Raw genomic sequence first — 24093 nt, forward strand, 5'->3', positions numbered from 1 at the left:
ATGGGAATGAGAGGCTGAGTTGAAGTGGATGGCAACCGGGAGGTCCTGTCTATTGTGACAGACGGAGCGGAGGTACTCGACGAAGCGGTCCCCCAATCTGTGTTGGGTTTCGCTGATGTAGAGGAGGCCGCACCGGGAGCACCGGTTGCAATAGACAACTCCAGCAGACTCACAGGTGACGCGTTGCCTCACCTGGAAGGACTGTCTGGGGCCTGGAATGGTGGCAAGGGGGGAGGTGTGGGGACAGGTGTAGCATTTGCGCTTACAGAGATAAGTGCCGGGTGTGAGTTCTGTGGGGAGGGACGTGTGGATCAGGTAGTCACGGAGGGAACGATCCCTGCGAAAAGCTGAGAGGGGTAGGGAGGGAAAGATATGCTGGGTGGTGGGGTCCTGTTGAAGGTGGCGGAAGTTGTGGAGGATAATATGCTGGATCCGAAGGCTGGTAGGGTGGTAGGTGAGGACAAGGGGAACCCTGTCCCTGTTGTGGTGACGGGAGGATGGGTTAAGGGCTGAAGTGTGGGTGGTGGAGGAGATGCAGGTGAGGGCATCTTGGATGACGCCAGAAGGGAAACCACGATCCTGAAAGAAAGAGGACATTTGAGAAGTCCTGGAACGGAAAGCCTCATCCTGGGAGCAGATGCGGCAGAGACGGAGGAACTGGGAATAGGGAATGGCATTTTTGCATTGGGCAGGGTGGGAAGAGGTATAGTCAAGATAGTTATGGGAGTCAGTGGGTTTGTAGAAGATGTCAGTGGACAGTCTGTCTCCAGAGATGGAGACCGAGAGATCAAGAAAGGGGAGAGAAGTGTCCGAGATTGACCAAGTGAATTTAAGGGCTGGGTGAAAGTTAGAAGCAAAGTTGATGAAATTGACGAGCTCAGCATGGGTGAAGGAAGCAGCACCAATGTAGTCGTCAATGTAGCGGAGGAAAAGTTGGGGAGTGGTGCCAGTATAGATTTGGAGCATAGACTGTTCCACATAACCCACAAAGAGGCAGGCATAGCTGGGGCCCATGCGAGTGCCCATGGCTACACCCTTGATCTGGAGAAAGTGCGAAGAACCAAAGGAGAAGTTATTGAGAGTTAGAACAAGCTCCGCCAACCAGAGAAGTGTGGTGGTGCTGGGGAACTGGTGGGGTCTGTTATCCAAAAAGTAGCGGAGGGCTTTGAGGCCTTCTTGATGTGGGATGGAGGTGTATAAGGATTGAGTCAGGGCCGGGGAATTGGACGTTATTGAAGAGGTGAAGATCATGGGATGTATCCTGGATGTAGGTGGGGAGAGTCTGAACTATGGGGGATAAAATGGAGTCCAAGTAGGCAGACACAAGTTTGGTGGGGTAGAAGCAGGCTGAAACTATGGGTCTGCCAGGACAGTCAGGCTTGTGGATCTTGGGGAGGAGGTAAAACCGAGCTGTGCGGAGTGTGGGAAATATGAGTTTTTTGGCTGAGCGAGGAAGGTGTCTGGAGTTGATGAGGGTGGAGATGGTGCAGGAAACAGTGGATTGATGTTTTTTGGTGGGGTCCTGTGGCAGGGGTAAGTACGAGGAAATGTCAGAGAGCTGCTGTTTGGCCTCAGTGAGGTAGAGGTCCGTCTGTCAGACTACTACAGCACCACCTTTGTCTGCAGGTTTGATGGTGAGGTTGGGGTTAGTATTGAGAGAGTGGAGGGCAGTGCTTTAAGAGGGAGTAAGATTAGAATAGGAGAGAGGGGTGTTGACATTGAGACGGTTGATGTCTCGGCGACAGTTAGAGATGAAAAGGTTGAGAGCAGGTTGAAGGCCCGATGGGGATGTCCAGGAGGACGAGGAGCGTAGAAGCCGGGAGAATGGATCCACTGGGGGGGGGGGGGGGGGGGGGGGGGAGAAACCTTGTTGAAGTAGTAGGCTCGGAGACATAGGCGGCGGAAGAAGAGTTCAGCATCATGGCGGGCACGGCCCGAAACGTTGGCTACTCTTTTCTCACGGATGCTGCCTGACCTGCTGAGTTCTTCCAGCGTTGTGTACGTATTCCTTGATCCACAGAATCTGCAGTTGTATTTTTGTGTTTTGACATGTCAGTGGAACAATGTTTTTAAAAAAAAGTCACAAAGATTTTAAAGCAACAGATGTTTGTTTGTCTCAATGGAAATGTAGGCACCACATCAACTTCAAGAAAGCACACGGTGAGAAAGGTAGTACTAATGCTGTAAATCTACGAGGGGTGATTGATAAGTTCGTGGCCTAGGGTAGAAGGAGTCAATTTTAGAAAACCTAGCACATTTATTTTTCAACATAGTCCCCTCCTACATTTACACACTTAGTCCAGCGGTCGTGGAGCATACGGAACTTGAACCTCCAGAAAGTGCCTACAGCAGGGGTGAATGATAAGCTTGTGGCCTGAGGTAGGAGGAGATGAGTTATACAGCTCTCATTACATGCACATGCAGTTCAACTCTGAGTGATTATGCAGAAAGTTTGAAGTTAATAACATCTCTTTCTACTTTAGGCCACAAACTTATCAATCACCCCTTGCTGTACACACATTCTGGAGATCCAAGATTTGTATGCTCCAAGACCGCTGGACTAATTGTGTAAATGTAGGAGGGAACTATGTTGAAAAATAAATGTGCTAGGTTTTCTAAAATTGATTCCTTCTACCTTAGGTCACAAACTTATCAATCACCCCTTGTACAAAACTCCCTGACTTGTTTCCAAAACTTTGTGCAGATGATATCTACTAAGCTGATGAAACAGGCCTTTTTTTAAAAAAAAATTCCGTGTTGGACTGTTCCCTTTGCTACAAACACGCATCACTACTTGGTTCAAAGAAAGCAATAGTTCATGATAGTGTGTTGTGTTGCTCAAATGTGTCAGGAACTGACAAAAACAAATTGTTGGTTATTGAGAAAAGTGTTAAACCTCAATGCTTTAAGCAGCTAAGAATGGATAGTTTACCAATTGTGTACTACACCAACATGCACTCAATAAATTCCTCTGCTGTTAACCATTATAAACAAATACAGTTTTATAGTACTGTAGTAATATTGGTGAAGTTCTAACTTGTTCTGTATTTCATTTAAATAAATTATTTGTTACTCAGTTAAATGGTCGTTTGTCTTTTTTATACCTTAACTATTTCCATTAAAGTTTGGGTAATTGGGACAGCCACTTAATTGGGCCAATATAACGTGTCCCAATTAAATGGAATCCAGTTTTTGGATTCTGGCAGCACCGCATTAGCTATGTTTATTCCTTCATCTCATGCTCAGTTCATCTCCTTGGTTTCCATTATGCTCCAATGAAACACTGAAAACTCTGGAGGATTTTGGGTTGAGACCTGACACCTTCACCGTCCAGATATATTTCATCAATCGAGATGAAGGGTCTTGACACAAAACATATATTGTCCATTTCCCTCCATAAATGATGTCTGACCAGCTGAGTTCCTACAGTGCTGTTTGTGTTGTTCCAGACTACAGCATCTGCCGTCTCACGTCTCCATTTAAAAAAAAATCACTTCCACAGATGTCCTCAGCCTTTAAAGTTTACTCTGGTGTTGGCACTCACCAAGCTAGACTGGCACAAAGAAAACAAAAGAACTTGTTTTTTTTTTCCTTAACTCCAGGCTGAAAAAACAGAACTTTCCAATTCCACATTTGGCAGCAGGCAAACCTATAGCCATGACACAATGTGTCCCATGAATTGATTTATGACATATATACTATAATTTTAGAAAACTAATCAATCTATTTTGAGTGTTCAGGAAAAATATGACATTATTGAATTAAATACTTCCTCACAAAAGGGTACACATAAAATTTCACTGGAAGAATACAAGATTTCTGCTTCCAACTGAACTATCAGAATAGCGCCAGTCAAAATTCAGCATGCAGAAAAATAACTAAATACTCCTCTAACTTGTACTCTTGCCACACAAAAGAAAATATACAGAACACATTTAATACTTCATGAGATACAATGGTCCTCTGCTGTTTCAGCTGAATAAGGTATTGGGAATGGAGGATGTTTACTCCAGAGGTTACCTGGTTTACCTTCTCCAGACAGATGTGGCCAGGGTGGAATTCTGCCATCTGCAAGACATTGAGATGGTTTGTCCCAACTAAATTAAATGTATAAAGTAGAATCAGTGATACCCTACACACCAGAAATAGATGGAAGAAAGATAAGCACAGACTTCCCTACACTGGAAGGGGCAAATTAAGCACTTACTGCTCACCAATGACTGCTTTGGAGCAGGTCCACTCTAAAAAACCTCACACTGCCAGTGTCACAACAGTTAAGACTGCTACTAAATGTACTGAACCAACTGGAGAATGTATCCATGCTCTAGTTCCTATCTCCAGTTCTATGTTCCTATCAGCACTGAGAAAAAGATCAAGAATTGGATGGGTAAAGAAAAAAGAACTTTTTCGACTGATTCGACTGGTGATGTTGGGATAGAGAGGGCATTGCTTCTGACTGATGGCTTGGATAGATAAGTGGGAATGTGTTGAGTGATTGGTGATGGTGGTTGAAGGTGTCAACATTGTCTTGTTAAGTGTGGGTCATTACCTTAGGGGGTTATCATCAGGATGGGTAGTTGGGCAGGTCAGAGAAGAGCCTAAAAGGGAAATCTGAATTGGCTTTACTGCCGACAAGGTTCTTGCTCCGGGAGACACACTAGCATAAAACTAGCTCTCAACTATGCTGGAAACATGCTTCTAATGGAGAGGACAGCTATCAGCACAAACTACTCCAATGTGACTAAAAATCCTGGATCTGATATCCAGCAATGTGAGACTCCAGCATTCTTCATTCATTGTTTAAAAACGCCTGCTTTTCAGGAGTTATTTTTCTTGGATTACAAAAATGTAATGCTCTTTCATCTAATTTCCATCTGATCTTTCTCTTTGACATGTTTTTCCAGAGAATTTCCCAAAAAATGTACTATTTGCTGGTAGAAATGTTGACAGTCCAGAAATCTCTGCAGAGAAAGACAAAATAACTCCTTCATAAGGGGACTTTCGACATGTATTTCTTGCTATTCTGCAATTACGTTTCTGGCATATATTTAAAATTCTTCAGGAAAATATTTGGCTGATTAACATCTCAAAGGATATCTCAGAAATGTCCATTTGGATATATTCCAACGACGAATGCTAATGAAAGTAAACAGAAACAGAAATAAGCATCACTTTAAGCAAAGATAAGCCAATTCATTTAAATTGTAAACTGACTCAACAACCAGACTTCAAAACCAAATAGAAATGCAACAGCAATCGATGTTGAAGTGGCACGTCATGAATTTCCAGAGGCAAGTTTTTGGTTATAATTCCTCAATGTAGATTGTTCCTGCACACAAATCATGCAAAAATCAACAGACAGCAAACCATGTGTATACATATATAGGAATGAAATGCAAACTCTGTAACTTCTCTCTTATTACTAGCCTTAAATGCTCTCTGCGATTGTTATGGATCTTATGGCACAGGATGAAGATAATGGTTTTGATCTCCCAGCTTTTAATTCTGGGAATTAATAAATCATCAAAGCCAGTTTTTATATAAGCTGTTAGAACAAACAAGTTAAAAGGGAAAATTGTGGAAAGTTATCGGATAGATATTCAATCCGGTCCCATCTTCTGGCACTAAAAGTAGTGGGAAATGTTAATAGCTTTGAACTAAGTGTTAAAGGGAATGGCAGAAATACAAACACACAGCAGACCAGCTCTGTATGATCTACAAGCTATTAAACACACCACCAATTAAAAAAAAAATTAAAAACCAAAAACAGAGAACATTGTTTTGAAACAAGAGAGAGAAAATTGCAAATTAGAATGCTCTTCAATCGAGCCTCACAACCTGACTTTTCTCTTTAAACGTAGTGGTTGATCTGCCTTTGCTTCCAACTGGCTTGCTGTTTTTAATAAACATTTATGGTATTTAATGATGCAGCATTTCTATTTGCACCAGCTCAGAAGTTATGAGTGTGGGGGTGGATATGTCATCTCAAACATCAATACGCTTCTCTACCTGATCCGATACATTATTTAAACACTGCATCCTTAATATGCAGAGGATACAACTACACTGCATCTGCTGAGAAACTTCAGTGATGTGGGACCACTGACATAGGGTGATTTTATGCTTTAGTACAGTGCACTAAGGTGCTGAATTGGTACTGGATTTCTTTGACACTTACACTTTGCTGTACATTTTTATTTAAAACATATATTTAAAAGTCTGCTGCATCTTCTTAGGATCTCAGCACACTCAAATGCATAAAAATTTACAGTTGTGGAAGATGTATTGTGCATAGTTTAGTAAAGTTATTAAGACAATGGTAGACTCAATATAAATGTTGCAAATGGGTGTTCTCGTTCCATGTCGCTGTATAACTGATGCTGTGGAACTGCAGTGTTTATTCCGTGCCCACTATTAACTCACAGTCTTGGCGACTTAAGTAAGAATGAAACCATGCCAAGACAAAGTCTAAGTCGACTGGAAAAAAGACCAGTACTTTTTCCCCCCTCCCCCTGACTTTCTGCTTGTTGGGAGACTCCCTCCCCTGCTGCAGAGAGTCCACAGTCAGGAAGACAAACAAAGCTACAGACTCCTCCATATCACTGATGAGAACACAACACTGTGGGAGAGCCAGTAAAGGCACACACATCTTTTTCACAAGTGTCAGCAGCAGCTTTTAACTAGATGCCTCCCCTTGCTCCTTTCTGTAAGTTCCCAATCCTTCTTATCATAGCTCACTCAGAATTACTGGAACGTATCAAACATACCCCACTCTGCTACACTTGAACAAAATATTCAAGGCAAGAATTCTGCTGCAGGCCCACAGGCTCATCGCTGCAATTCCACATTTAAGGTTTATGAGTTTTTCCTGTTGCAGAGAAATTCTATCTGTGTTCTAGCCAAGCACCCTGTAACACTAATACAGTGATACTACACATGGTTTAACAGACCCAGGGACACTTAGAGTGGAATTGTGTTACTCTCAGTGTTCTCCAACTAAACAATTACACTGGTCTCTGTTGGGACGGGGAACCTGGGAAGTGGAAGTTGTGAGTAAGAATATCTTTTCCATATGTGATGTCACAAAAAAAAGCTCATTCAATAATATTACAGTAAAAAGACACATTTTATTTGTCTTGTTTCTTAATTCAAACTCATAGAACTAAACAGTTAAAATATTCTTGGAAGCACACAAAATGCTGCAGGGATTCAGCAGGCTAAGCAGCATCTATGGAAAAGAGTACAGTCGATGTTTCAGGGCGAGACCCTTTGGCCGGACTCTTATCTGAAGATTATTTCTATCTTTTCATTTAATAAATGGCATATGTCACTGGACATCCTTTCCTCAATTCCTTCCTAAATTCCTGGTGTTAATAATAATCAAATCTGCCAAAAACAGAAGATAATTGTTTCTGTGTTGCTATGAAGCTGATATAAAATGACAGAAATAATCTTCTGATGAAGATTAGCCTGGCCTGCTGAGTTCCTCCAGCATTTTGTGTGTGTTGCTTGGATTTTCTCTTGCTTGTGATTAAAACATTCTTGGAGTGATTTACTGTTACACTTTAGCTCTATGCACATTGCCATTATAGTGGACAATTTCCCCAGTGCCTGCTGAACTTCAGTCACAAATGCACATTACTGTGGAGAGGTAAGGAGGTGAAGACTGCCACTCTTCGCAAATGAATTTCGTGGAAAATGTGACTATCATCATCCTTCCCCAGCTGCCACTCACCTTTAGTCACCTGGTGATAAGCACCATTAGTGGGACACTGTTATCTCCAGAAGAGTGGAAGAGAAATGATAAATAAACAGCAACACACTTTGTCTTTATTCTTAAAGAAATGAAGGGATATGGGATTAGTGTAAGAAAATGGCCTGGAGATCATTAATCGATCATTAACTTATTGCTTGAAGTATCAGGTAAAAGAAGCCAAACTCATTTGATCAAAGGAATATAATGTGGGAAAATAAAAGCTCACGAGTCTGAGGTAACATACTGACATGGATAAGTCATTAGTTGTGTAATGGGAAATGGCAAAGGCATAAATATGGTTGCTAACTTTACAAAGATAGACAGGAAAGAGGACATAAAGAAGCTACAAAGGTGTGTAGCTAGCTGAAGTGAGTGGGAGGACATCTAGGACAAGTATAATGCAAAAAAATACTAAGGTCTGAGATACAGAGGGCTCTACATTGAATATAGAACTATTATATAATATATACTATTATAATATATAGAACATTACAGCATTGAAACAGGTCTTTTGGCCCTTCTTGGCTGTGCCGAACCATTTCTCTGCCTAGTTCCACTGACTTGCACCTGGACCATATCCCTCCATACACCTCTCATCCATGTACCTGTCCAAGTTTTTCTTAAATGTTAAAAGTGAGCCCACATTTACCACTTCATCTGGCAGCTCATTCCACACTCTCACCACTCTCTGCGTGAAGAAGTCCCCCTTAATGTTCCGTTTAAACTTTTCCCCCTTCACCCTTAACACATGTCCTCTGGTTTTTTTTCTCCCCTAGCCTCAGTGGAAAAAACCTGCTTGCATTCACTCTATCTATACCCACCATAATTTTATATACCTCTATCAAGTCTCCCCTCATTCTTCTACGCTCCAGGGAATAAAGTCCTAACCTATTCAACCTTCCTCTGTAACTCAGTTTCTCAAGTCCCGACAACATCCTTGTAAACCTTCTCTGCACTTTTTCAACCTTAATATCCTTCCTGTAATTCGGAGACCAAAACTGGACACAATACTTCAAATTCGGCCTTACCAATCAATGCCTCATACAACCTCACCATAACATTCCAACTCTTATTCTCAATACTTTGATTTATAAAGGCCAATGTACCACAAGCTCTCTTTACTATCCTATCTACCTGTGAGGCCACTGTTAGGGAATTTTGTATCTGTATTCCCAGAACCTCTGTTCTACTGCACTCCTCAGTGCCCTATCATTTACCTTGTATGTTCTACCTTGGTTTTTCCTTCCAAAGTGCAATACCTCACGCTTGTCTAAAATAAACTCCATCTGCCATTTTACAGCCCACTTTTCCAGCTGGTCCAGATCCTTCTGCAAGCTTTGAAAACCTTGCTTACTGTCCACTACACCTCCAATCGTTGTATCATCAGCAAATTTGCTGATCCAATTTACCACATTATCATCCAGATCATTGATATAGATGACAATTAACAATGGACCCAGATTCTAATTCACGATTCTTGCACGCGATGTTAGCAATTATGTGAGAAAATGTTACTTATGGATAGGAAAATTTAATACATTCAGGGAGATTATGATTCAGTTACATAGAGCTTAGATGTGATCAGATCTGGAAAGTCTGTAGAATATCCTTATTTTTGTGTTGTAGCTCAGAGACACTTTACTCAACATGTAAGATTTCTCATGAAAAAGGGTTGGACAGACTAGGCTTGTATGTACTGGGAGTTTAGAAGAGTGAGGAGGATTTCCTGAAACATACAAAATCATGAGGGATCATCAGAATGCAAAGTTAGAATGAAAATTTCCTCAAAAGATGGTGGAACATTTGAATCAAGGCATGATCTTGTAAAACAGTACACTAGGCTTGAAAGGCCAAAAGGGCTCACTCCTGCAGCTAATTCATGTGTTTCTAACAGCCCACTCCTGTACTGATATTTTTACCAGTTTTGTGTATTTTCCCAAAATTAAAATCATTCACTTTACTGCTCAGCAAATCTACCATATTTTTTTTCTGCTCTGTGAAAATGTTCCACTGTGAATGATCATTGAAATAGTTTAAATAAAGTATACCTTAATGTAAGGAAGAATCATATTTCTTTTGCACATTGCATTCTATTCATTAAGGAAGGTAGCAGGCATCAGCTACACTCTGTCGTAGATCAAGTCAAAAATACTCAGCTCTATGTACAGTACTATGCAAAAGTCTTAGGCACATGGAAAAAAATTGTAAAGCTAAGATGCTTTCAAAAATAATTTACTATAAAGAGCAATAAACAGCAAAAAAATTGCCTTTAAAACGGCATCAATTCTCTTAGTTGTAATCTCAAGCAGTTTTAAAAGAAAACTCAACTGATAGGTTGTTCTAATTATCTTGGAGAACTTGCCACAGTTCTCCTGCAGACTTTGGGTCTCTCACTTGCTTCTGTCTTTCCAGGTAATCCCAGACAGCCTCGATCATGTTGAGATTTGGATTCTGTGGAGGCCATACCGCTGTTGCAGAACTCCTTGGTCTTCTTTTCACTGAAGATAGCTCTTTATGACCTTGTCTGTATGTTTGAGGTCACTGTCCTGCTGCAGAATTAAGTTGGGGTTGATCAGACACCTCCCTGACAGTATTGCATGATGGATGAGAATCTGCTTCTACTTCTCAGCACTGAGGATTCCATTAATTCTGATCAGATCACCAGCTCCATTTGCAGAAATGCAGCCCCAAACCCGCAGGGAATCTACCCTCTTCTTCACTGTTGACTGTAGGCACTCATACATGTAGCGCTATGCAGCACTTCTACAGACAACTATCTCTTGTTTGAGCTAAAAATGTCAAATTTTGACTCCTCTGTCCAGAGCACTTACTGCCATTGTTCAGCTTCCTGCTTTTGGACATAGATGAGTCTCTTGGCTCTGTTTCTACTTCAGAGGAATGGCTTTTTGGCAGCAATTTTTCCATGAAAATCACTTCTGACAAGTCTTCTCCAGACAGTGGGGTGTACTTGGGTTCCAGTAGTTTTTGTGAGTTCAGAGCAGATACTGGTGCTGGACTTCTGACTTGGAAGGGACAAGGGACATCAGTTTGATGTCGTTCTGGTCTGCTGTACTCAGTTTCCGTGGACAACCACTGCATTTCTGGTCCACAGCCTTGCCTGTTCCTTCGTGCTTCTTCAGAACAGCTTGCACAGCACATCTTGAACTCCTGTCTGCTGCAAAGAGACCTTGCTGATGCAGGATTACCATCTTGTGCCTTGTTGTTGTGCTCACTCTTGCCACGATGTAAGAATTGATGACTTGAAGGTTAAACTGTCACATCTGCCACAGTCTCACCTTTTAGTTTGATTCCTTCTCCATACAATTCTATTTCAGTTAATTAGTTCAGTTCATTCATCTCACTGTCATTGATCATTAGCACCAGTTTGTTATCTTGTTTAATCATGCTCCGGGCTATATACCTACAAAGTATCAAGTTCTTATTTAAAAACTGTTCTATTATTTAATATATTACTTTCTTTAACAAAATATTTTCTATAGCATTTAATTTTTTGTAATATGAATATTTGGAAATCTAACATTTGCACTTTTCTACTGACACACTAATGCAAAAGACAAAAAAATCTAGAACAAAATTTATATAAAAAGCTAGGGTGCCTAAAACTTTTGCACAGTACTGTAAACACAACTTTTTACAAGAGACTAGTTCAATAGACCCTATCCTTAATCTCTAGCCTCCCAGGACATTCATCTTTCTTGAACATCACTAATTTAATTAGCTGTAGCCTTGTCTTCAGCTGTCAAAGTCTTAAGCTTTGAAGTTCCTTTCCTAAAACATTCTCCCACTAGACATCCCTTCCTTCCTTTCTTTAGAGTGCTCCTTAAAACCAACCTCTAACTAAACTTTTGGTTATCAACCTTGAAATTTCTTTGGGTCGCTTGTCATAAAACTTCGTTGTTTGCTAACACCCTTGAGAAATATTCAGGGATGAAGAGTTGTCAAGTTTGAGTCTTATAACTGATTGATGGAGGCAAGGGAGTCTAAGTGACTCCTTCTAAATGAATTACCATTGTCTATCATCCAGAGCCTGGAAAAGATCCACAGTGGCCACATCCTCTTGATCCCACCCACTGTCAGTATATTGATTCAAATCAGATGTATAATTTTGAACAATGGGTCTATTCATGCAGAGTGTGAGGCAGCTATTAATATGCCGTTTGAATAAAAGAATCTCTCATAGAAAGACAGAATAAATTCAACTACACTGAGGGATGTACTGATGTGATGGTTTTGAAAATAAAATAGGACATTATGGTTAATATTGAAGACGTCAAGATATTGCATTCAAAAAATTTAAAAAGCTCATAAGTTAGAGATTGCAGTGAACCAATCTCGTGCTGTCACATTGTCTTCCCTTTTTAAGAAATATTTGCTAAGAAATTTGATTACATTCCAATTTTCAGAATTAGGTGTATTATCAAAATCAGATTTATTATCACCTACATATATGGTGATTTGCTGCAATAGTGAAACACAAAAATTATTACAACATTACAATCAATTAGAAAAATATACATAAATAGTGCAAAAGATCAAAAGGTAATGTTCCTGATTTCATGGATCGTTTAGAAATCTGATGGCAGATGGGAAGAAGCTCTTCCTCAAACACTGAGTGTGGGGCTCCTGTGCCACACGTACCCCATGGAAGTAATGTAAAATGCCATGACTCAAATGGGTAGGGTCTTTTATAATGCTTGTCACCTTCTTGAAGATGTTCTCAATGGCAAGGATTATTGTGTCTATAATGGAATTGGCTGAGTCTACAACTCTGCAGTCTCTTGCGATCCTATGCATCACAGCCTCCATACCAAGATGTGATGTAACCGGTCACAATGTTCCCTACCATACATCTGTAGAAATATGCAAGTCTTTAATGATCTATGCAGTGTTCCCTTTGGAGCATTGTGGGGGAATTAGACTGTTATCCAGGGAGAAACCATTATTGGACACTCTCAGAATAGTCACTGTACAGTGCACTAACATAAGGCAAGTCCCATGTTTATCTTTGATCCCTTGGACCCTTCATCAGGCACTACTGGTCTGCACATAGAACCATCCCCCTACACCAAAAATATTCACTAACATTCCAGCAAGATCCAAGCACCTATCCTTGGATATTCAAGGCCCACAGCCTTCTAATACAGAATCTCTTCATCCTTCTGGTCCTCTCTGACATCCTGTCAGCCTGAGCCTCTGACCTTTCATTCCGATACGACTTTGTCTCCCTTGCTTCCATCAATCCATGGCCCTGACTTAGCTGTCTCTGGAAAATCAATTTTCAACTGCATAATACTGAAAGAAAAAAAAGCACTTGCAATTGAATTTCTAGGACCATATTTTTAATTCTGTTACTTTCTTCTTACAACATCCTTAAACAATGTTCTAATTTTTAGAACTCTTTGTGAAGCACCCTAAGAAGATTTCCAATTTTTAAAATGCAGCTGGTTTAGACAGGAATCACAGATGGCTAGTGTGAAATTCACTCACACATACTGTAGCTGAAACTGCATTCATTTTCTTTTAATGAAATGATCCTTAACTTTAAAAAAAGAGAAGGAACAGAAGGATTATGCTCCTGAACTTCTAATCATATGGATTCATCCCCTCCCTTGGCACACAAATGGAAGGCCCCACAATATCTTCCCTTAAATCCCTCTGTAGATCCAACTTTTTCTTTTTCTTAAAGAACTTATTTACACACCACCTTTAAAGCTGCACCACATATTCTTATTTCTTTGTTCTTACTGCATATTTTTGTCTCTTTGTGAAGCACCCTAAGAAGATTTTCTAGATTAATCTACACTATATAAAAGCAGGATTTTGATCATTTGAGTTGTTACTGTTGTAATTCTATTAAATTTGCTGTAATCCATAGCAAAATAATAACTTGTTGTGAGTTTGAGTTTTCTTCAATGTTCTGGATACTCTGAACATCCAGATAATACATTTTAGAATAGGTTAAAAATAACAAAATCAGTAAGTCTATTGAAACTGCCATCTGACAAAATCCACACTAACTTTCGAAACAGTGTCAATAATTCAACAGCGACAGAGCAACAAAGCCTATGAGGCAATATTGATTGGGAAGATTGAAGATTCGGTTGGCAGAATATGGATTGAAGGCATTTTCAGATCAGTACAACACATGCCCAGGAGGCATACAATAAAAAGAGATATTTAGATTTGGGCCATCTTTAGGAATTGTTGCCTTAAAATGGTAGCAAGAGCACAGACTTGATTACTAATGGTATCAGCTGCTATCTCCTCTACTACAGTGGGGGTTTTTGCATTTTCTTTCCTCCCATCCTTGGTTCTGACATGGAACCTTAACTAGTTCCACAGCAATAAATATTCTCCTAATGATAATGAAGTGACCTTTCTTCCCAGGTAAACATAGACGCAGGCCCAGATTTTAGGGTGGAGCTTCAAACATGAGGAATAATTACTCCATGAAACTGAGTACTTGTACACTCTACAGACTGTGCTTTAAAAATGCATTCATCTACTGAGACTTGTGCCTTGCAAGTGAGGCAAACATTTATTGCCCAACACTAATTGTGATGAATTGAACTACTGATGTTCTTCTGGTCAAGCTACTCCCACAATGCTGTTGATGGGGTGGGGATCCCAGGTTTAAAATGAAGCAACCTAGAAGATATATTAAAATACATCAAGGTCGAGATGCGAGTGAAATGGAAGTAAACCTGCTGGTAGGAATGCTCTAAAAATCTAAAGAGTTCATCCTTGGGGTACAGTGCCTTGAAAATCTATTCACCCCTCTGCAACTGTTTTTATATTTTGGTGTATCATTTTCTAAATTTAAAATATGTTGCAGGATTTTTTTTTAACTAATCTATAAAACATTGTGCATCATGTCAAATCAAAACTTCCAAAACCTGTCATCAATCTACTAAAAATTAAAAACCAAAATTGTGAGGCTGACAAAGTAATCATTCCTTTTGTAATTACTATACTAACCTTCCTCTGATACAATACTGTATTTGGAGAATCACCTGTTTTCAAAGATTCATAAGAGTAAATACACCCTCCCTCTGTAAGGTCCAATAGTAGGGTAGATTTTCAAAAGACCAAGCCAAAATGAAGACAAAAGAGCTTTCAAGATAAGTCAGGGAAATGATGATAGGGAAACACGAATCTAGGGAAGGATACAAGACCATTTCAAAGGCTCCAAACATACCTCGGAGCTCAGTGCAGACCACTATGAGAAAATGGATAAAATATGAAGCTACAGGCGCACTGCCTAGGTCAGGCTGCCCCTCTAAACTTAGTCACTGGAGAAGAATGGCCTTGTAAGCTACTGTGCCACAACAGTCCCTCTGACCTGCAGAAGTCAGAGGCTGCAAATGAAGATGAATTTACTGCTCAACAATTTTCAAGGCCTTGCATAAAAAGAGTATTTATGGAAAAATAGCAAGGAAGAAGCCGTCTTTAAAAAAAAGCAAATCTTTGCTCGTAAAGACTTTTCAAAGCGTCACTTAGAAGATACTGTAAGATGTGGAAGGTGGTCTTGTGGTGAGATGAGAATCTAATACATAAATCTAATACTGCGTATCACCCAGGTAACACCATCCCTACTGTAATGTCTGGTGGAGGTAGCATCGTGCTACTGGAATGCTTTTCAGTAGCAGGGACTAGAAATCTGGTCAGGATTGATGGAAAGATGAATGCTGCTAAATATAGAGAGATACTGGATAAAAACCTGCTAGCCTCTGCCAGAAAGTTTAAACTGGGGAAGAAGTTCGTCTTTCAGCAGGAAAATAACTCAAAGCACACTGACAGAGCAACCGTGGAGTGGCTTCAAATGAAGAAAATTGGAGTCCTTGAGTGGCCCAGTAACTATGCTGACCTTAACCCAATCGAACATCTCTTGCAAGATTTCAAGATTGCTGCTCCCTAACTAACCTGGCACAACTTAAGCAACTTTGCAAGGAGGAATGAGAAAATCTTGATCCATCACATTGTGCAAAACTAGTAGACTTATCCAAAAAGACTACCAGCTGTAACAGCTGTGAGAGGTGATTCAACTAAGTATGGAGCAAAGGGGGATTGTAAACTTTTGAACTGCTGACATTTCAGTTTTTGAATATTTTGTTTTTCATGCTTTACAATTTTCCCTGTTTTTGTGGGCACAACTGTGAAAAAAGGTGGATCGCAAATAACAATTCTCAGTTAAATTGATCAAAATCCCTGGCTGTTTATGTGAACAAAGGGTTGGAGGCTGAATAATTTTACATGGCACTGTAGAAGCTGATGTCTACATAGCCCAGCTAAGGAAGTGAATTGTATGAGGATTGCATATACTGGTGACGGAAAGAATGAGTGCTTAGGGTGGTGGACTAGGTACAAATCAAATCAACTGCTTTGGCCTTGATGACGCTGAACTTTGACAGTTCCTGGAGTTGCAAATCGAGAGTATTCCACCACACTTGTGTCTTGATTGTGGAAAGGTACTAGGGTGTCTGAAGGCAAGTCACTTCCCATATGATGCACACGTCTATGTCTTGTAAACACAGCATTTGTGACAGGTCCATTTGAGATTCTGATCAATAGTGCCCTCCAGGATGTTGATGATGCCCAGCATTGGCAGGTAGCTCTGCTCTGCTTGTGGTCAAGACAGTCAATCTCTGAAATTACTTGCTAACGATCGGACAATGCCCGAATCTTGCTTAGATCTTGTTACATGCAGATATGGGCTGCTCCCTTGGCTTGGGAGTGTTGGCCAGAACTGAACATTGTATAGTCACCATGACCATTTCCACTTCCAATCAAGTGAGGGGAAATCACTGATGAAACAAATGAAGGCAACAGGGCTTAGAACATGGACTTCAGGAAATGAAGTGATATCCTGTAGCTGTGATAACTGACCTTCAACTTTCTGTCAGAAATAGGCTTCAACCATTGCAGTACTTGATGCTCACTCACATTTGTTTTATCAGGGTTTCTTGATGTGATGCCATGCTCAGCCAAATGAGTTCCATTATTTGGCCCATCTTTGGACTGGACTTGTCCTGGCAAAACTGAATCTGGGCATTGATAAGTGGATTATTGGTGAAACAAAACTACTTGTTAGCACTGTTGATGGCATTATCAGTCACTTTGTTGCTGATTGAGACTAAACTGTTTGGCAGTAATTGGCTGGATAGTGAAATGTACCATTACTACCATTGATTCTCACTTCATGAGAATGGAAGTGCTGAAAATCTGCAGCAGGTGGGACAACAGCTGAGGAGGGTGATGTTTGACTCAATCAATGTTTCCACCATTTTTTGTTTTCATTTCAGATTTCCATCTGTGTCTTTATTGATGCACCTGAAACAGAACTTCATCCCACAGTTGAAAATTGTGGAGGTTATTTTAAATCTGCCCTAATCAGATCAACTGCTCATTTTATACCCTGCCTAAACTTTTAAGTCTCCACTGACTTCAAAATATTTTGTGTTCAATATTCTTGACAATTACAGTATCCCACTATAGCTCCTTTGCACTTTTGTTCCTTGGAGGAAATGAATTCAAACAAATGAAAATGATCCAGAAATCAATTTTTATTTTTCTAGGTCAAAAACTCCATTGATAAATGATACACAAATGAGTTCTTGCATTCCACAAGAAAGATCGATTAATTTGCAAGATGGGAGAAGAATGCAGATTTGATATTAGGTAAGCACACGCCATCTCCAAAGGCAAGTTCACCATCGAATACAAATCAAATACTAGTTATTGCTGTTTGAAAACTGTTAATGAAGGAAGGGCCAAGCCCAAAATAGTTCAATGAATAAGAAATGATGTATCTTCTTAAAAAATAAATGTTGTTCTGTTAGTTAATCAGTCCGATTTGTTGAAAGATCTGAATAGTAATACTGCTGCTTTTAATCCATGCCTAGTGTGATTCTTCGGTTAATAACATATGTCAAATTCATCCAATGCCTCAGAGAAATAAACAGTTGTCAGCCATGCAGCCCAAAGCCATATTTCATATTTCTTTAACTGAAATGTACTTAGTAGAAATGTTTGTTGCGGAACTAACAGCACATTTTGTTTGGCTAAAACAGAATATCCCAATGTCAGGTCAGTGTGACATTACTAATAACGGAGTCATTAACAGTTTCTATTACTTTAGAGATGTATAATGAGGAAATCATTTGCTTGTTAATCTTTGACAATTCTAAAAATTAACTGACAAATGCATTCATTGTAAATATGATGCATTGTATTCTATGTTGATTCAACAAGGCTATTATTTATCAGGCTTTTAACTTACCACCTTTAACAAATAGCAGCTTTGTGACCAGGATTTGCCTTGCTCTGTCTGCCAGTAGCTTCTGCTTCTTTCAAAACCAAGAAGAATGATGGTATTGGTTCCAATTTTCGATTTGTTTCTTTCACATTAGAGAATAAAACATCCAACCAAGTAGCAGGAGAATGCATTTTGCATTCAGAATTAATACTACCACATGCACATCTCTATCTAGTTGTGTACATTATTTCAGGAATATGCTATTCGCTCTTGAAAAGGAGGTTTCATCTTGAGTTAATCACTTTGCAAGTCATCTACACAGAAGAGTGCAATAATTGTCCAGGTGCTGCCAGTCATATTAAATAGTTTAACTTAAAAAAGGAAACTTGCATCAGAATATACACCAGATGTAGCCCTCTTTCCTGTGAAAACTATTGCAGCTTTGCAATAGGGATTTTACAACAACCAATTGCAGATTCATCCAGCTGCAGTAACAATACCTCCATAAACTGAGCGAATGGTGTAAATTAACGCAATTCTCCTCGATTCTTTACACTTTTTATGGGATTCAGAGTAAAGTAGTTATAAGAACTTTGAGAAAATTAGAAGCATTGGAAACCAACTATTTCAATCGTACCTCACACAGAAGTGAAAAGTGGATTTTGACGTTTACATTTTTGTCAGAAGCAAGCAGACAGAGTTTCAAACTCAGAAAGAAGTACACCACACAAAAGGTCAGCCTCGCCTCGTGTGGCATTATGGAAACAAAGAATAATAAATAGTTCAACAGATTGTTTGCTAAAATAAAACTCCATCATTAAATCTAAGATTATTTACATATGCAAGAGGTAGTAATATTTCTTTGACATTTTCTCTCTTGCACATTGAATTACAATGAATACATTTAGTCACAGAAAGTTTCTTGTTTGCTTCAGCAGCCACTAATCTTTACCAAAAATTGTTATCAATGGCCTTGACCAGTTTAGTCAGAACTTACCATGAAGCAGGCAATTTTCAGTTACACTTTAAAGGTTATGGAATCAATTTTCATCTTCACTGAACCCTGCAAGAAGCTAGAAGAGCCACAACTGGGGAGAAATCAGTTTACTGCCTTTTTTCAATTTTAATCTCTTCAAGTTTTGACTCAGGTCTGGGATGGGGGATGGAAGCTCACTATTCGAGGCGCATATCTTACTCAAATCTATAAATGGCGTAAGGTGACTCTACATAATTAGCTAGTAGATGTTAATGCTAATCACCCGGTTCAAGACCCTACAAGGAAACCAGCTGACCAGAAATTCCCTCACAGGAGGCTTATACTTAAAAGGCACAGATATTAAACAGAAGTGACCATAAACTTCTAATTCAACAGTTTTGGTAATAAAGTATCTGTAAGCTTATGTGGTTTTAATTCATTGGTTTTCTTTTAGGCCAAGCACCATCACAGTGGGAAAATACCAGGTTGACATGTTTGGAGAATTAGGACTGTAGTGTGATATTACAGAGGAAGGGGACCTGAGGGGTGATGCCATAGGAACTGTCTTTACAACTTGTCAGGTGCATACTTCAACTTCCCAGTTCCTGTATAATCTAACGATAGTGGGGCATATTAGTTACTATGAGTGGTGCAATCCGGGCATTAATGTCTCACTATGGGAGAACACAGGCCCTGGACCACTTTGACGAGCAATATCTTCATGAAGAAGGCATGCCAGCAATCTGCTAGGAGTTTGAGGAGATTTGGTATATCACCAAAGATTCTTTGCAAATTTCTACAGATGTATAGAGGAAAGCATTCTGATTCCTTGCATCACAGCTTGGTAACGAGGCTCCAGTGCACAGGATTGCAAATGACGGCAGTTTTGCAGGCTCAACCAGCTCTATCACAGACATTATCCTCCCAATCAAAGATATCTTTGAGAGGCAGTACCTCAGGAAGGAGGCATCCAGCACTACAGATCCTCAGTATCTGGGATATACACTCTTCTTAGTACCACCATCGGAGAGGAGGTACAGGAAAACTGAACCGTTTCTGAACAGCGTCATACCTGATGCTATCAGATTTCCGAATGGTCCATGAACCCCATGAAACCTGCTTATGCTGTTTCCTGTGTAACTTATTGCAATTCTATGCCTTTGCACTGTACTGCTGTCACATAGCAACAATTTCACGCCACGTAAGTCAGTGAAAATAAATAATACACCTGATTTTGATTCCGGTTCTGAAAGGTAATAATCAGACACATTCACAGTGGGTCTGCCTGAAGTTTACATAGTTTCATATTTGTAAGCGCTTGTGCAGAGTGAAATAATTATGACATGTGGATCAATGACATTTCTTAGTTCTCATGGAGGACCACGACTGTTAAATGGCAACTCTATTTCTCTCCACGCAGATGCTACCTCACCTGCTGAGTATATCCAGTGCATGTTAGAATGCCGGTGAGTCCCATACAGATCAGAACTCCTTACTTCAGCAGCTGTCACATCTGCTCCATCACTTATCTAGCCTTCTCCCTACACCAGTGGTTCCCTTTCTCTACAAGTTCTGCCAATTCTAAATCTGTGTCCTTTTACCCTGGCTAAATACTATTAGCACGTTTGGATAGATTTGGATGCTTTCTGAAGTCTTTCTTAATGATTTACTAAATGAGACAATGGGCTAGAAATTAATCACTGCCAGATAAGAGGTGGTTGTTATGCTGTATGCCCCAAAATGTGTGGTTGTCAGCCTATCACAGCCAAATTCAGTGGTGTCTGAATGACCTATTAGAGAACTGGTAGGCAATTAAAGAGGGCCAACCTGTACCTGGTTCCCCTTGCCAGCCAGCGATCTGCTCAGAGGATTCCCTCTACCTTGAGCTGCTATATCATCAGGTAGTACTGTTAGCTTGGATGTCCACAAGTGATACAGCAGAAATCGATCCACTTGTTATTATGTTATTCTATGTGAATCCAAATTAAAAATCACAAGATTAGAATAAGTCCTGGCTGAATTTTTGGAATGGTAGGAAACAGTTGGGATATAGTTACCACCACTGGAGTTAATCCATTTTATTTGTGCTCCACTGTTCATCCAAATTAAGTTCAAGGTTTACTCCTGTAAATTGTCCCAACTCTTTACATTTGATTTACATACATTCTGATTTTCACCACTGGTATCTTGTCTTTCTGACAGCCAACCTTCATTAAGCAATCATGAAAGTGGGCTTATAGTAGAGGATTGAGTTCTATTTGCAATGGACATTTCAGGTGGGATTGGCATTGCTCTCAATTATTTGGAACCAACCCTGTTGTTGCAAATCATCTTTAAATTGTCTCTAGCAGAATACTGGGGCAATTCAGGTCACTAGATCAACTTTGAAAAAATCAACCTGACCTTTTACTTAAAGAAGAAACCTTTTCCTTCCCCCCAAATAAAGGCCTATTAATGTAAAATGTTGGCATTATTCCCAGAATAAAACTTGCCTTTTTTATTCTTATTAAAAGACATATAGTGCATTCCCTCCAAAGATCACAAACTTGCTACTAGAAGTACAACTCTGTTTCACAAAGCCATCTCACAACCCTAATGGAGATTTACAATTCCTTTCAAAAAGGCAACAAAGAAAGCATGATGCTTTGCCTATTTTGCAAGCAAATAATCACACTTGTCTCTTTTGTCCCCTTTTCCCAACATCATTTATTCATCTGTTTGAATATTCAATATGTTGATTTCAGGGATTTCTTTGGCATTAGTTTTACAGTGGAATGAACTGCAGGCATTTTGTTTGTTTGTACTATATTTATTGGCAGTTATTTGGAGCGCGTGGGGTGAGATTAAAAGAAGTCACATGGAGATGAATTTTTTTGAGGGATGCAATAAGCAGCAAGAACACTAATCAAAATGAAATTCTCTAATGCTCTAACAAGGATTTCCGCAGTAGCTATCCACAAAGGGGCTCCTGTTGAGAATAACTTATAGAAAGTTACACTGGCAGCATGCACTCTGTTGCTGTCGTATTTATAAGTTCAGTCATGATGTCATCTCAGCTGATCATAGTTGGATATTTTCTGATAAACTAGACAGCAAATCATCTGAGGCACTCTAAAGCTGTAAATGGTCAAACTTAATAGCAATACTTACAAGGTACAGATACTTTATATCTTTACATGTTACTCAGACTGTCACACTGACTCATTCCTACTGCTGGCTTCGTCCAATTTTGTGAAGTTGCGATCAAGAAAGGACCTGTATCTATCACAGTAAATTCTGGTCAGCCTGCTACCGCCTCCATGAAAAGTTCACCAAACAAGCATCTTACATTCTACAGAAGCACAGTAGGCCAGTATTAATGGCCAAATCTGTGTTTCAAGTGGTGCAGATGACCTCAATATGGTATCTGCCAGCTGTCATGTGACTTGTGCTGTTCTGTACTCCAATTTACTGGTACACAGCCAAAGTAACTGCCAGGTTGAAGAAATAAGTTTACTCATTTTGCAAACTGTGTGCCTATTAACTGATTTTAACATGGTTTGAAAATAGTCATTGCTGCACAGCTAATAGTTTCAAAATGTACCGTGTAAACCTGTTGCCTGCTTTTAATTTATTGATTCATGAAATGTGTACATTATTAACAACATCAGTATTTATTACCCATCCCTAATTGCCAGTGAACAGTTAAAGAGTCAAGGCGGTACTGACCGTCAAGAGTCAGGGATAAACCAGAATGGGTAAGGGTGGCAGATTTCTTTCCATGAAGGACATCAGTAAACCAGGCTGGTATGTACAACAACCCAGCTGTTTTGTGATTAACATTACCTAGCCATGCTTCTGTTTTAAATTCCAGATTTATTTAATTACTTGAACTTGAATCTCCCAGATGCCGTGGTGAAACTTTGAACTCATGTCTCTAGATCCTTGCTGTTGGTAGACAGATGTAACCATTACATCACCATTTCTGTTCACAAGCTGTGCTGCAGCTGAAATCTCTGGCGACTTTAGCCCCCACACTGGTGATTACACACACAATGCTGTGCAATATTCTCAAGCCCAACATATTGGTTCATTGTAGCCCTGTAACCTACTGCACATGCCTGCAAATCACAAGTGTTCTTAAGCGGGAAAACACACAAGATGTTGTAAAAGTGGATACAAAACAATATTAAGGCTGCCGAAGGCTGCTTCAGGAATTCCCTTGACAGATTGTCCAATTTCACCAAGTGATAAATAGGCACAGTCCTGAGACAAAAGTGCAAATCTTCAGTCAGCACAGCCAACCCTGTACATGTCCCCAGATACATCTTTTAAATTGCAAAATTTACTTTTTTCATAAAATCTAAAATATATAGAGAGCTGTCAAGAAGTATTCCCATAGCAAGTAATGTTATTTCCATTACTTATTGTTAGAACATTCTCACTTAAAATCCATTTACAAAGTTAAAGTAAATAGCTCATGGGGTTTTAACACAAATTTCATCCAATTTGTTCAATGGCAGGAAGATCCTAAACTTTTGCCCTTTCCCATCAAGTCCTTTCCTTCTGAAAATGATTAAATGAAGTTAGGCAAATGCCTGTATGAAAAGCGTAAAAGATTTTAAATGAAAATGCCATAGTCGATTTCCTGGATGGACTCTCGTCCCTGCATTGCAGTTCCTGAAGACTTCCAGCAACCCAACAGACACCACATGCTTCTGACTGTGGACATATGGGCAGCCAGTCGGCTTGGATTGATCCCCTGATGGCAAGCTACCTGTACCCACCTGATAGCCCACTGTCCAGACCTGCTAAATGACCACTTGGCTAGGCCCAAAAAGCTAACAACTAGGAGGTCCTCCAAGTGACCCCAAACTCCTACCCCTCTCTGCATCAGAGTGCCCAAAGATGAGAATAGTGGCTCCACAACTTGTGGAGCAACCCTTTCATGTACTCAATCAGGGTTACAACCTATGGATTCAGTTTCAAGGACTCTCAACTCACGGTCTTGATATTTATTGCTTATTTATTTATTATTATATCTTACTTTTTGTATTTGTACTGTTTGTTGTCTTTTGCACACCGGTTGTACTACCAAGTTGGTGC

General features: G+C 39.8%; 1 protein-coding gene across 2 annotated transcripts in view; it reads right to left on the bottom strand.

Moving 5' to 3' along the window:
* LOC132394144 (chondroitin sulfate synthase 3-like) overlaps positions 1-24093 on the bottom strand; it is a 220906-nt gene that overhangs the window by 32395 nt on the left and 164418 nt on the right. The window contains exon 2 of one of the 2 annotated variants that reach the window (XM_059969939.1): positions 4021-4068. The exons of the other annotated variant lie outside the window; for it this stretch is intronic. Within the exon in view, the coding sequence (XP_059825922.1) occupies positions 4021-4068 (48 nt within the window). The remainder of the gene's footprint in view (positions 1-4020; positions 4069-24093) is intronic. 2 annotated transcript variants of the gene reach the window in all.

Source organism: Hypanus sabinus, chromosome 5, assembly GCF_030144855.1.
Source record: "Hypanus sabinus isolate sHypSab1 chromosome 5, sHypSab1.hap1, whole genome shotgun sequence".
Classification (NCBI taxonomy): Eukaryota; Metazoa; Chordata; class Chondrichthyes; order Myliobatiformes; family Dasyatidae; genus Hypanus; species Hypanus sabinus.